Consider the following 14,015-nt stretch of genomic DNA (forward strand, 5'->3'; position numbering starts at 1 on the left):
ATTCTTTGATACTCAAGTAACATAACTTGAGCAAATATCAAATAGGACAAGCCTAATGAACTGTTAACTTTTCAATAACGATTGGAAAAATCCACAAAGAAAAGTAAAGAAAACTGAGAAGTAAATATGTAATATAGATCAATCAACTAATTGTGGTCCATCAACTTGTTGCTGACTATGCAATACTATTTTTTCCTGGTTCCTTCTTTTGAACATTAGTCAGTTCTCACTTAGCTGTTCAATTCTTATATGTTGCCCCTCTTCCTAGAAATAATTCCTTAAAGAAACTATGAATTCATAAATGCCCACTTAATAATAACGAAAATCATAAATTAATCTCAAGGACTCAATAAAGAAAAGATAAATAAAATTAATTCCAGCAAATGATCCCACTTATAATAACTCTAAGGAAAAACACTCCTTGAATAAGAGACATTCAGAGATTTCGAACGTACAATAAAATGTTTTTTCTGATACTTGACAATATTTTCTTATGCAATACCTATCATTTATTTGTCAATAGGATTTTTTTACTTTTCTCAACATCAACAACAATAGTAATAATGATTATATTTGTAATATTACAATTCTGACATAAAAACAAAACAGAAACATTTACAACGATGAAGTACACAAGCACTTCAGCTATTTCGAAACCAGAGTTTACTCTCACTAGCCAAATGCACGACAATATGGCTTACTGTCCAACATTTCCAAGTAATGACTCTCAGTTAGTTGTTTGCTTTCACTGAAGAAGTAGGAGAAACTGCAAATGATACCAATTCAATAATGAAAGACAGCACATTCAAAAGTAACACTGATTATTATTATTATTATTATTATTATTACTTGCTAAGCTACAACCCTAGTTGGAAAAGCATGATGCTATAAGTCCGGGGACCACAACAGGGAAAATAGTCCAGTGAGGAAAGGAAACAATGAAAAATGAAATATTTTAAGAGTAGATGGAGAGTAGATGCAAAATATTTATATTTGCTTATCATTTTCACTAACTAAACTTATGTGAGGTCTATATAAAGTAATGAGAGAGAGAGAGAGAGAGAGAGAGAGAGAGAGAGAGGAGAGAGAGAGAGAGAGAGAGACTTAAATGTAAAGGCCAAATAACAAGGTCATTACTATGCGACTGGCATCAGTGCCAAGCTGAATAGCAGACAAGCATTTACAGTTAAATCTGACTTCTTCCGGGCAGATCTAAACGAGGATATACTATGTAAGTTAACAGACTAGTTATGCAAAAAAAACTATCTACATCTTCAAATCATTTCTTCTACTTTTGATTTTTCAACAGTACAGTAATTGAATCCCTTTTAACTACTAAGGAACTCTTTGTCCATGTTTAGTTACAAAAATACTGACCATATCTAATCATTTCAATTCCTTTTGGTAAGTGTACTCTCAATATCTAGAAATCAGCAATTGTGAGGAGTTATGTATACTGCAGTTTTTACCAATCATTCCAATTTACTCTGCGTGCAAAGATGCCTAGCCTAACACACTATAGACGATGCAAAGGGTTTTACCCCAGTAGCCATGCTTTTCACTTTCTATTCTTTTTGTGCCCTCTTTGATTTACCTCTATTTAGCAGGTGCACTCTAATGTCTTTAGGAAATAAGAATGAGTTTGACTTGCAATCTTCTTACACATCTTTCAAAACATTACTTATACATTTATCATAATAACAATAATCCTTAATTAATTGGTTATTGTCCAACAATGGTCTACCTGACTTTTAAATTTTGATTACATATGGCTTCTTAAGGAAGTCAAGTCATTTAGTAATATGAGTAAGTACACTGTACTGCTCTTACAACCACTTGACATTTAACTATAAGTCTAAGCGCATTGTGTCAATTATTGCTTCCTTTGATTTTTTTCTTAATACTTTCAATACTTTCTTCCCCCCCCTCCACCAATATAATGTAATGGACGTTTTTTGACAATTCTCAATGCTCTTTAAAACATGTTTTTATAAGTGTATCCTCTCCTCCATAATCTTTATTCCCCAATATTCTGGTGACATTTTCATTTTGTGTTTTCTCTTAGGCAATTCTGACACCATCTTATATTAGCCAAGACTGGATAAAAACATTTACTTATGGATCTTTCTCCAACTCTCATATAAAGTACCGTACTGTATACTAAATAGTATCAGTCCCTAAGTAAATTGCAAAGCAGCATCCTGATCTTTTCTAATATTTAAAAATACTTGCTCTGAATAAAAAAATTTTCTTTTTGAAACCAGGAGTGAGTTATTTGATACAGTTATTTCATAAAAATCATTGCATAAGGAAATAGGTGGTTTGATTCTCACCCTCACATTTCCCACAGGAATCATAAAAAGGCTTAAAACTTATTCTAATCATCAAGGTGGCATCATATATGAAACACTTGAAAGTATTTATGTATTTTCCCTAATAAGAGTACAGATTTTTTTTCCATACTACATTAAAGAATGTTTATGTCCTCCAGGAGTAGGAATGCATTTTCAAAATTGTCATAATGTATTTCATCCAGTTATGTTATCTTACTCAAAAGTTGTAATAGTAAAATACAGTATATGCTATACCCTTAAAGTAATCAGAGGGATAAACTTTGATAAAAGTAGATTAAGATTGAAGTGTCATCAATAAAATTTTTGAGTTACAATCGATAAATATATCCAAATGTTTGGTCATGAAATCTTATATTCACTACCTTGAATTGAATAAATAAAAGTACTGTATAGGTTGGTGATTAAGGCTGTGGCTATGATATACTGTACTTACTAATCAAGACTATAATCTGGGAGATGTGACATAAAAATAGAAAACTGCTGTTTCATTCCTTCATAAGAACTACATCAATTTTTTTTTTATCAAATCTACTATATAAGCTTTACTAGCTGATTTACTAAGCTTACCAGGAGTCTTGTACAGTATTTGGTTTTAAATCAATATTACTGTACTGAAGTATGATATTTACGGCATAGCTAATAACTAAGTCAGTACAGTAAATGGAACTGGGATTAAATTTGTCAACAAAAGAGAAATTAACCAGGACATCATTAAGAAGGATGAAATGAGAACATGAAAGGTATCTCTCAAAAACCAAATGCATTCATATGCAACTTCCAAAGTTTTCAGCTTCTTTCTTAAAAAGAAAAATTAGAACCAGTATAACAACTATAAATTATGGTCAATAAAGAGATAGACAAAATACTTCAAGGTATATGATCAGCAAGGAGGAAAAGTACTTGTAATATTCAAGCTGATAGCAAATTCTACACCTGATGGAGATTTGGAGCTGTCGGTGCTCAGTATCCTGCAGTGTAAACCCTTTCGACTAATACATTACATACAGCTTGGGAGTACAATACCTTGTTATGCAAAATTTTCCTATAACTAATAGAGAGTGGTACAAAATCTGGATCTAGCATACTGCGTAAAAGGAGGAGTGTTCTAGTAGTTGAGAGAAAGAAAAATTCACACATGCATTCATTCATTGTTATGTACTGATGTAACAATTTACAGTACTCAATAAAAGCAAATATCACCATGTGTAGCTATGCTGCACAGAGGACATATTGTACATTAGCTAGGATGGATAATTCTCTCATGTTTAACATTTCAATCAACACATCAGTATGAAATCATTTAGCTGTAAAAGTACTTTCTTTTATAGATGTATAAATAAAACACCATATATTCTTCTATAGAGTAATATGTACTGCACATCAGATTTTCACTGCAAAATCACATTTATGTGATTAATGATACTTGAATATATAAATGCAAAACTTCTATCAAATTTCCCACTTTTGAGGGGGTAAAGATAAGGGCTTATACAGTATACAAGCTACTGCATTACCTAAAGCAAATTGAATTCTGAAACATTATTTCTCAGAAAGGCTACAGTGTAACTAATATGCTATGCCATATCTTATTGCAATGCAAATTGTGAACAAATAAGAGGAAAAATTCCTCTTAAGCCTACAAAGCATTAGCGGGTATCTTTAAACTACACTATATTGAAGCTTTTTCTAAAAAAATTAAACATATTACATTAAGCATTTAATATCTTGGAAACAATATTCTAAAACTTCATATGTTATTTATAATACAGGTACAGTATCATTAATAACATTATTATAACTATGCAAAACAAAGACCAATGTAGCCTTTATCTTAACATGAGATCATGGGGTCCCAGTAGGGGTGGGATAAAAAAATTCTATAAGGGGTAAAACACCAAGCAAAGTAATACTAATGAAATCACCACTCTGCCTGGAGAGAGAGAGAGAGAGAGAGAGAGAGAGAGAGAGAGAGAGAGAGAGAGAGAGAGAGAGAGAGAGAGAGAGAATCAGGTTAAAGAGATGCTATGAGGACTATTCAGTACTGTTACTGTAGCCACTAACCCTTAAATGCAGTACTTTGTGGTACTCAGTCCTATTCAGAAGCCAATGTATTTCAACCAAATAAATAAGGAACCTATTTCAACCTAATGAATAAAAAACCAAGTACAGACAGTGAAGTGTATTAACACCATGAATCATGAAGCAACGTACATCAACACTAAAAACCAAAGTATATTATCAAGATTAAGAAACCAAAGAACAGTATTAACATGACGAATTATACACCGAAGAACATTAAAACAGTCATGTTGACACAAAGAATTAAATACTAAGCACATTAATAACATGAATAAGAAACAAAAGTATTAACGGCTTCATGAGCATAAACCTACGAACAGTACAACATATCAAAACCATGAAAAAAAACAAAGTACAGTACAATATATCAAGACCATACGTTGAAACCAAAGTATACTAACACCATGAACAAGAAATGCCAAAGTAAATTAACATCATGAATATCAAATACCAAAACATAATGACATCATTATTGAGAAATAAGGTACTGTAGAGTATGTTCAACCATGAATTAGCAAATAAGTAATAAATAAAAACACTAAGAGATTAATAAATCTGAACAAAAAGTAAAAAATGCAAGTTTCAAAAAACTAACGATAGCTCTTTGTAAACCATAATAAGCATCTTAAAATTTTCTAAATTAATCCTTATAATGCTCAAACTAAAATCAGCATTTAAATAAAGCTTTATACACGAACAGGAGAAGGAAAACAGGATGCTGTTAAAATGGGTTTAGATTACTTCAGGCAGGTTAAGATATTCTAGTACCTTGGGTCCTGTGAGATGGAAAATCTAGGCATAGTCTCAGAATAGTGTGCTTGGATGAACTACAGAAGATCATCGGGAATATTATGTAATAAGAAGACTAGTGCAAAGATAAAATAATGGTTTTATAAGTGTAGTTAGATCAGCTTTGATGTGTGGAACTGAAACATGGCCAATACAGTAGAGCAAGAATGGTAGTCAGAAGTGGCAGAAATGAGGATGTTAAGATGGATGTGTGGAATCACGAGAAGGGACAGGATCAGAAATTATTATATTAGAGGGGCAGTCAAAGATGGATAAGTGTCAATTCAGCAAAGAAAACAGCAGTGGTTTGAGCATGTCCTGAATATAAGATCACGTGTGCCGAAGGATCAAGGACATGGAGGTACATGCTAGCAGGGGGAGGGGAAAAAGGCCAAATTTAAGATGGAAAGATAAAGTAGCAAGTAGAAGAGAATGGAGAAGGCTTATACAAAACAGCGACCCCATATACAGTAGAGATAAGTAAAAGCTGCAGACAAAAAGGTAGTCTTTACTGTGGCTAATACCAAAACTTCTTAATTAGACTGACATCAGCAAACTTTATATCTATTCTCAAATCAAAGTTAGGATAAACTGAAGTCATCAAATGAGTCCATTTACATTTTAATCCAGTCAATATTACATTGCCATCGTACTTATGATGATGAATATTAGTACTGTCAAAACTGGACACTGTAAGATAAGCATCAAATACATGTATAAAGATTTAATGGACAGACGGCTGTTGAGGAATTTTAATGGTCAAACTGAAGAAAAATAATAAAATATACTGTACACTGGCCTCATGTAACATTGGAATATTCCCTTTTCTGAATGTCATGGGAGGTGTATGAGTGAATGCTTTATATATAAAATGCAGTATGTCAAAAAATCTTAGGACTGCAAATTATGAAAAATTTAAGTGGCTTTCACTTCCCAAAATGCTTAAAATAAGTCAGCAGAGAGGAGAGAGAGTAAGCAGATTATATTGAAAAGGATGGACAGGTCTTGCAAGAGATTGAACAAACTGTATCTGTTAATTGGAAATATACTAAATTGTGAGATAAGTTATGCATTAAGTATTGAGAGGGAAGTAATAAACAGTAGCAGCATGTTTTTTGAAGTGGAAAGAGGTGGTTAGACAATTTAGTAAAGAACACAGCTCATTAATATACAAAGCAATAACTCCTTTGATGCAGATATAAGGCTTTTATTACTCTATGACGCAAACATGATCACAAGAAAAAATACATATTCTTGAATAAGTATTACAGTACCATAAAATGTAAGGCCTCAAAACTAGAATAAATTTGGAAGATAAGGAAGTGGCAGAGGGATGTAAGATCTAGTGGTAATTAAGATGGCTTTAGCACAAGGAGAAAAAAGAAGAGGAATAATTAAAAGAGGTTTTGATTGATTAGGAGGAAGGGGTTATCCAAGAAAACTAATAAAATCGTGGAAAAACAGAACATATGAGGAACTGTCCCCGATGGAAATTCAGGTAAAAGATCTGCTAGACAAAAGACAAAGGGGAAACCTTACTTCAAGCCTAAGCCCTAAAATGGAAAATTTGACAACAATTGCAATGACGATGATGATGAACAAACTCGTTTCTCTAAAGACTGTCATGAATTCCTCAGGAAAGCAATTAATCACATACTGTACCAGAGTACATATACGTGTCACGAAACCTCACTGGTAAATCTTAGATCAGATATACATTGCATATACCATATCTTTTTAGTGTAGCTGACGGGTAAATGTTTATGTTGAAAATAAAATTGCAACATGAATGAAAATATGAATGTCGAGCACTGCACAAGTCCAGTGCTACCAAATTTCCATACAGTACACCTAACACTAAGAATGATCACCTATCTAACAAAGTTTACAGAACATCAAGAGGTCACGTACGTGAAACAAAAAGGGCGAAACATGTAATGCATCACACTGAAGGAAACAAGCAACAAATAAACAACAAAAAATTTCCTCAAAATTCCTAAATTGGAGGCTGCAGGGAATGACATGGCTACATTAAATAAAGAGAACCCCTTCATCTACCTGGTCCGCAGTGGGGTATTCATGCGGCAACCTAGCCTACCAATTACAACAGGCTGATAGAAACGGTCAAATAGCTTTGTCTAACAGCCACCATTTAAAGACACTACTTTTTTTCAACTCACAGTTCAAATTCTGACTCTCTAGCGAGGGAGAAGGGAATCGAAGCTGGAAATTATTGGTAGAAAGAATTTATAAACAGCCATATCTAATGGCTGAAGAAGTACTGTATCTGAAAAGAGAAAGAAAAAATAGAAAAGTAATCAAACTAATATGCTTAATAAACTAAGCAAACTAAGCAGACTTTGGGTGATTACTGTTTTTGAAACAACAGAACTTTAAGAATAAATTAAATTATTTCTATACAGTACTCACCCGAAGTTCATCTGGCTTCCTTCTTGAAGCTTGCTAGACATCAATGTCTATCACAAAAATCTAAAATCTTCCATTTTCTTTTGTTATAATAGCAATGCCCCTCTAGGGGAGTATTGAGCTAATATGGCAGTACAGTATTATGGCAATAAGAGAGCATGAGCAAGCCAAATAGAAGCTATTCAGTATATGAGTGGAAATGTTTTCAAAGCCTCTTAACATTTCTAGTCAGCAGGGAGACAGATGAGTATTGAAAATCCACTTACTGTATTTCTTTTAGGGCCAGACAACCCTTTGCCTCTAAAATAACAGTGAATAGTCTTCATGAGGTTACATGTAGCATGTAGATTTGGGTGAAGAGACCTTGAAATTGTTTTTCAAAGAAGATTGATCCTGTAAGGTAACCTCCTCAGCTATTTCAACAAGAGGACACAGATCAGCAAACCCCTCTCTCAGAGGCCAAAAGGGAACCCTTAGCTCCATTCTGCTGTTTGAGGACACTGTGCAACATGTCTATCACAGTCAAAATCATTGAGAATAGAGGGAAAGCATATAGGTTCTAATAGTTCAACAACGTGGCAACCACCTTCCATCCTAGGGGATCTGGAACTAGAGAGCAATATACATCCATCTTCTTGTTGACAGAGCCAAGGTCACAAGCATGTCCACATTTGGTCTTCCCAAACAACCCCCCAATCTTTTGACACTAAAGGATGTAAAAACTACTTGTTTGGAGGTACTGTACTCATTTCCTGCCTAACAGATATGCTAGGACATTTAATTTTGCTGGAATAAACAGTGGTATGGAAAGTATCCCCCTTAGATCTATACAAAATAAGAATACTGTACTTCCACTATATGGAACAATGATTCTGACCTGATGGCCTTGCTTCTGAATGTTTGTCAATGCTGTCGTGTTGTCTGAGAAAACTTCCACACACTTCCCCATTACCAAAGTCTCCTGAGCCTACAGTGCTTTGAATATAGCTAAAAGCTCCAAAAAAGTTGTGTAGGACTGGTTCCTCCAATCACCTTTCTGATAGGTAATAATTCAAAGTTACACCACAGCTTTCCTGGGAAGTATCCAATGAAAGAGACGCACCCACATCTGGGACTTTTACTTCCAATGACACAACCTGACCCAAACAAAGAGGATCAGCTTATTATTTAACCAGTTTTAGACAGCTCTGAATCATTGGAACATAAATCATTTCCAGAGGCCCTGTATCAAAGACAAATGAGATGCAACTAAAAATCCCACACCTTCAACTGCCCTACCAACACAAACTTCCTAAGAGATGCCAAGGTCCCTATGAGCTTCATCCCTATTCAAACCAACAGTGCTTTCATCTGCTTGAACTTTTCAAAAAGAAAAATACAAAGGGGAAATGTTGCAATGACTATCCCAAATATAAAATTCTCTGCATCAGTATTATAAGGGACTTCCTTCACATTGACTAGGATTCCCAAGCTCCTCAATAACCTGAGGAAGCAAATCTGATAGACCCATATCTTTTTTGAGGATGTTTTCCAAATTAGCTAGTCATATCGAGAAAAAAAATTCTAAGAAATCTCAAACATTTCCAAATTGGAAGCATCACCATCGTAAATACCTGAGGAACAGTCATGAGTCAAAACCAGAGGCACTTCAATTGATAAATTTTCCAATTGCCAAAAACCAAATGAGTTTCCTCGAGACAAGATGAATAGGGATGTCAAAATAAGAGCCTTTAAATAGATTGAAAACATACTATCTACTTTTTTTACTAATTGCTTTGAAGTACTGTAGAAGAAATATTCATCGAAAACTTAGTGAGAAATGACAAATTCGAAGATAATTTGTATTTTTCCTAACCATACAAACCTTAGCTATTTACAAAGGGTATTACTTTTAGCGCAGCAGAAATGACGAGCCAATAGTTTTTAACGAGGGTTAATTACCCCCCGCGCTAGTTAGCAGGGGGTGGGGAAGGGTAGCTTGCTACCCCTCCCCCCTCCACACACCGGTGACTTGCTTCACTTCACTTAGAGGTAGGACTTGACTTGGGGGTCAGGGATGGCGGGCACATATGTGTAAATAGCTAAGGTTTGTATGGTTAGGAAAAATACAAATTATCTTCGAATTTGTCATTTGTTCCGTAACCGAAATACAAACACGCTATTTACAAAGGGTGACTTACCCCTTAGGAAGGGTGGAAAGTCCCCAGCCTTACTGACTTCGGCTTGCCCGGGGGCTCGATCCCTCAGTGAGCAGCACTAGAGAGAGGGAGCCCCTGTACCTCACAGGTTCCTAGCATCGCTAGGAACGAGTGGCCTACATAAGCAGTGTGAGGAGGAGAGTGTGACTCGTCCTATGAAGTTGACCTTGTGACCTTCAGATAGGAATTCTAGGATAGGACGTTCCCCATACCACCTCGTCAGGGTATGGGAGACGCAACAGTATTAAGCTTAATACTAGGAGCACAAAGAAGCATGGGTTACCTGCAGAGGTCGAGGTCAGCTATGCGAGGACCAGGATGCTGCTTCCCCAAGAGAGGGGAGAATGAAGAAAGAAGTAAGGGTCAGACATACTCTTTCATTCACGCAGACTAAGACCGGGTAACAACGCCCTCAACCTACTGCTACTTGTCCAAAAAGGAGCCTGAGGTTAGACCAGCTGTTGTGCAGCCACCACAGGGCCGATAGAGAACGTATCGAGGCTCCTGTGGGTCACGTCTTGCAGGTAGTGGGCTGTGAAGGTCGTTTGACGCTTCCAGACCCCAGCTTGAAGTACCTGCATCACAGAGAAGTTTCTCTTGAAGGCCAGGGATGTAGCAATACCCCTGACATCGTGGGCCCGAGGGCGACGTGACGGAGGAGGGTCAGGATTCAGGGAATGGTGGATAACCCTTCGAATCCAAGCTGAGATGGTGTTCCTGGTGACCCTCCTCTTTGTCCTGCCTGTGCTCACAAACAAAGCTCGCACATGAGGACGGACTGCAGCCGTTCTCTTCAAGTAGTACCTCAGACACCTCACTGGGCATAGTAGCAGCTGGTCTGGGTCGGTTGTTACAGAACGGAGACTCGCGATCCTGAAAGAGTCGAACCGAGGATCCGGCACTCCAGGATTCTGAGTCTTGGCCACAAACTCAGGGACGAACCTGAACGTTACCTCCCCCCATCCCCTTGAATGGGCGATGTCGTACGAGAGACCATGAAGTTCACTAACTCGCTTGGCCGAGGCCAAGGCGAGTAGGAAAGCCGTCTTCCAAGACAGGTGGCGATCGGAGGCCTGGCGTAATGGCTCGAAGGGAGGTCTCTTGAGAGACCTGAGGGCTCGAACCACGTTCCAAGGAGGGGGTCTCACTTCCGACTGGGGGCAGGTAAGCTCATAGCTACGTATGAGTAAAGAGAGTTCTAGCGACGAAGAAATATCCACGCCCTTCAATCTGAAGGCCAAGCTTAAGGCTGAGCGATAGCCTTTCACCGCCGAGACAGAAAGGCGCATTTCTTCTCGCAGATACACAAGGAAGTCCGCTATTGCTGGAATAGTGGCATCGAGTGGAGAGATACCCCTTCCATGACACCAACCACAAAAGACTCTCCACTTCGCTTGGTAGACTCCCTCAGAGGTCTTTCGCAGGTGCCGAGACATTCTCTCCGCAACCTGTTGCGAAAAGCCTCTCTCCGCGAGGAGACGCTGGATAGTCTCCAGGCGTGAAGCCGAAGCGAGGCTACGGCCCTGTGAGGGACACGGAGTGGGGTTGTCTGAGAAGCTCGTGTCGTAGAGGAAGCTCCCTTGGGAGTTCCGTCAGGAGTTGCAGAAGGTCCGGAAACCATTCCGCGTGATGCCATAGCGGAGCTACTAGAGTCATGGAACAGTTGACCGATAGTCTGGTCCTGTTGAGCACCCTTCTCATCAGACAGAATGGTGGGAAGGCGTACACGTCGATGTTGTCCCACCGTTGCTGGAAAGCATCTTGCCAGAGTGCCTTGGGGTCCGGGACTGGTGAGCAGTACAGGGGCAGCTTGAAGTTCAAGGCTGTCGCGAACAAGTCCACCGTCGGGGAACCCCACAAAGTCAGGACTTTGTTGGCTATCTGAGGATCCAAAGACCACTCGGTACTCACTATCTGCAAAGCCCTGCTCAGACTGTCGTCGAGCACATTCCTCTTGCCAGGAATGAAACGAGCTGATAGTGTTATCGAGTGGGTTTCGGTCCACCTCAGAGTCTCTACTGCAAGATGGGGATAGCTGTTGCGAAAAAGTGCCTCCCTGCTTGTTGATATAAGCCACTACCGTGGTGTTGTCGCTCATCACCACCACGGAGTGACCCGCCAGGGACCGTTGGAACTGCTGAAGAGCCAGAAAGACGGCCTTCAATTCTAGCAGGTTGATGTGTAGGCACTTTTCTGATTCTGACCAAAGGCCTGAGGCCCTCTGGTTCAGAACGTGCGCCCCCCACCCTTCTTTTGACGCGTCCGAAAACAGAGTCAATTCCAAGGGGGAGGACGAGAAGACTCACTCCCTTCCGCAGGTTCTCGTCGGCCAGCCACCACCGCAAGTCCGTCTGTTCCAGAGACCCCATTGGGATCAGAATGTCCGGGGAATCGGATCCTTGATTCCACCGGGACTTGAGCCGCCATTGAAGGGATCTCATCCTGAGGCGGCTGTTTGGAACCAGACGGGCCAGGGAGGATAGGTGGCCTAAGAGACGCAACCACGATTGGGCGGGGGAGTTCTTTTCGCCTGAGGAAAGGCTCCGCCACCCTCCTCAGCCTTGCTATCCGGTCGTCTGATGGAAAGGCTTTGTGGAGATTGGTGTCTATTAGCATGCCTAGATAAACCAGTCGTTGGGACGGCTGCAGAGAGGACTTCTCGAGGTTTACCACGATCCCCAGATCCTGGCAAAGATCCAGAAGCCTGTCTCGGTGCCGAAGAAGGGTCGACTCCGAGTCTGCTAGGATCAGCCAATCGTCTAGGTAACGAAGGAGACGAATGCCGTTCCTGTGTGCCCAAGATGAAATCAGGGTGAACACTCTGGTGAACACCTGAGGAGCTGTGGAGAGACCGAAACACAGCACCTTGAACTGGTAGATCTTGTTGTCTAGGCAGAATCTTAACTACTTCCTTGAAGACGGATGGATTGGGATCTGGAAGTACGCGTCCTTTAGATCCAGTGTACACATGAAGTCTTGTGGTCTCACCGCAAGTCTGACCGTGTCTGCTGTCTCCATGCTGAACCGGGTTTGTTTGACAAACCTGTTCAGAGCTGAGAGATCGATGACGGGTCTCCAGTCTCCAGTAGCCTTCTTTACAAGAAAGAGTCGACTGAAGAAGCCTGGGGAGCCGTCCACGACCTCCCGGAGAGCACCCTTCTCGAACATGGTCTCGACTTCGGCCTGAAGGGCCAGCCCCTTTGCCGATCCCATGGCATAGGAGCTCAACGACACTGGATTCGCTGTCAGGGGAGGTTGAGATGACGTGAACGGGACGCGATAACCTTGGCCGATCACTGAGACCGTCCAAGCATCGGCCCCGTGTTGCTGCCACCTGCGGACGCAACGCTGAAGGCATCCCCCCACAGGTGGACACGCAGGGGGACTGCCACCCCTAGGGCTTGCGGCCGCGGCCGCCACCCCTAGGAGTCTTGCCTCCCCTGGAGGACTTACCGCCCCTCTTGACCTTGGCTGGAAAGGGCTGGGGCTTAGACACCACTTTCTTAGCTGCCGGTGCCTGTTTGGGAGCCTTACGAGGCTGTTGCTGCTGTTGTGGCGGGGCTGGAGGCTTATAGGGCCGAGTTGTAAGGGCCCTGTGGAGGAGGGAGTCCGTGCTGGATTTCCTCCACCTCTCAGCCGTTCGCTCCAAGTCTTGAGGCTCAAACAGGCTCTCCCCCAGAAGGGAAGCATGTCGGAGCCTACACACATCCACGGCGGGGACCTTCGGATGGAATCTCTCGGACACAGCATCGCGACGCTTCAACACCGAGTTGGCCCACAGGGTGGTAACCTGGTGCGCCAAAAACTCGATGGAGCGGGTGCCCGAGAGCAAGAAGGTCTCTAGGGCCTTCCTATTGGTCTCCTTGGACAAGTCCTCCGATCGCAATAGGATGCCCAGAGATCCTAGCCAGAAGTCCAGCCACGAAGTGGCCTGCATGGCACACTTAGCGACCTTCTCGTGGTTAAGGATCTCCGCCACCGAGAACGACACCTGCCGGGCAGAGAGTTTCTCCAGGGGAACTCCCTTCGCCAGCTCCTCCACAGAGTGATGGAGAGGAAGAGCGAGGTTGTGCTCACCCAGGATCTCGAAATACCTCCTCTGCTGAAGGCGAGGAGGAGGGATAAGCTTGTTCCCGGCAGTGGAACGACTGGAGGAGGCAAGAAGTGC

The 14,015-nt window shown here is 40.7% G+C and overlaps 2 protein-coding genes across 3 annotated transcripts in view; one reads left to right on the forward strand and one right to left on the reverse strand.

The window, feature by feature from the left end:
• SCaMC (Short Calcium-binding Mitochondrial Carrier) overlaps positions 1 to 14,015 on the forward strand; it is a 346,502-nt gene that overhangs the window by 115,185 nt on the left and 217,302 nt on the right. The gene's annotated exons all lie outside the window — the stretch shown is intronic.
• The window catches only part of LOC137622028 (mitochondrial adenyl nucleotide antiporter SLC25A24-like), an 82,425-nt gene continuing 72,424 nt past the window's right edge, over positions 4,015 to 14,015 (reverse strand). The window contains exon 3 of the mRNA XM_068352510.1: positions 4,015 to 7,509. Within this exon, the coding sequence (XP_068208611.1) occupies positions 7,421 to 7,509 (89 nt within the window). The 3' untranslated portion in view covers positions 4,015 to 7,420. The remainder of the gene's footprint in view (positions 7,510 to 14,015) is intronic.

Source organism: Palaemon carinicauda, chromosome 28 (genome assembly GCF_036898095.1).
Source record: "Palaemon carinicauda isolate YSFRI2023 chromosome 28, ASM3689809v2, whole genome shotgun sequence".
In the NCBI taxonomy this organism is placed as follows: domain Eukaryota; kingdom Metazoa; phylum Arthropoda; class Malacostraca; order Decapoda; family Palaemonidae; genus Palaemon; species Palaemon carinicauda.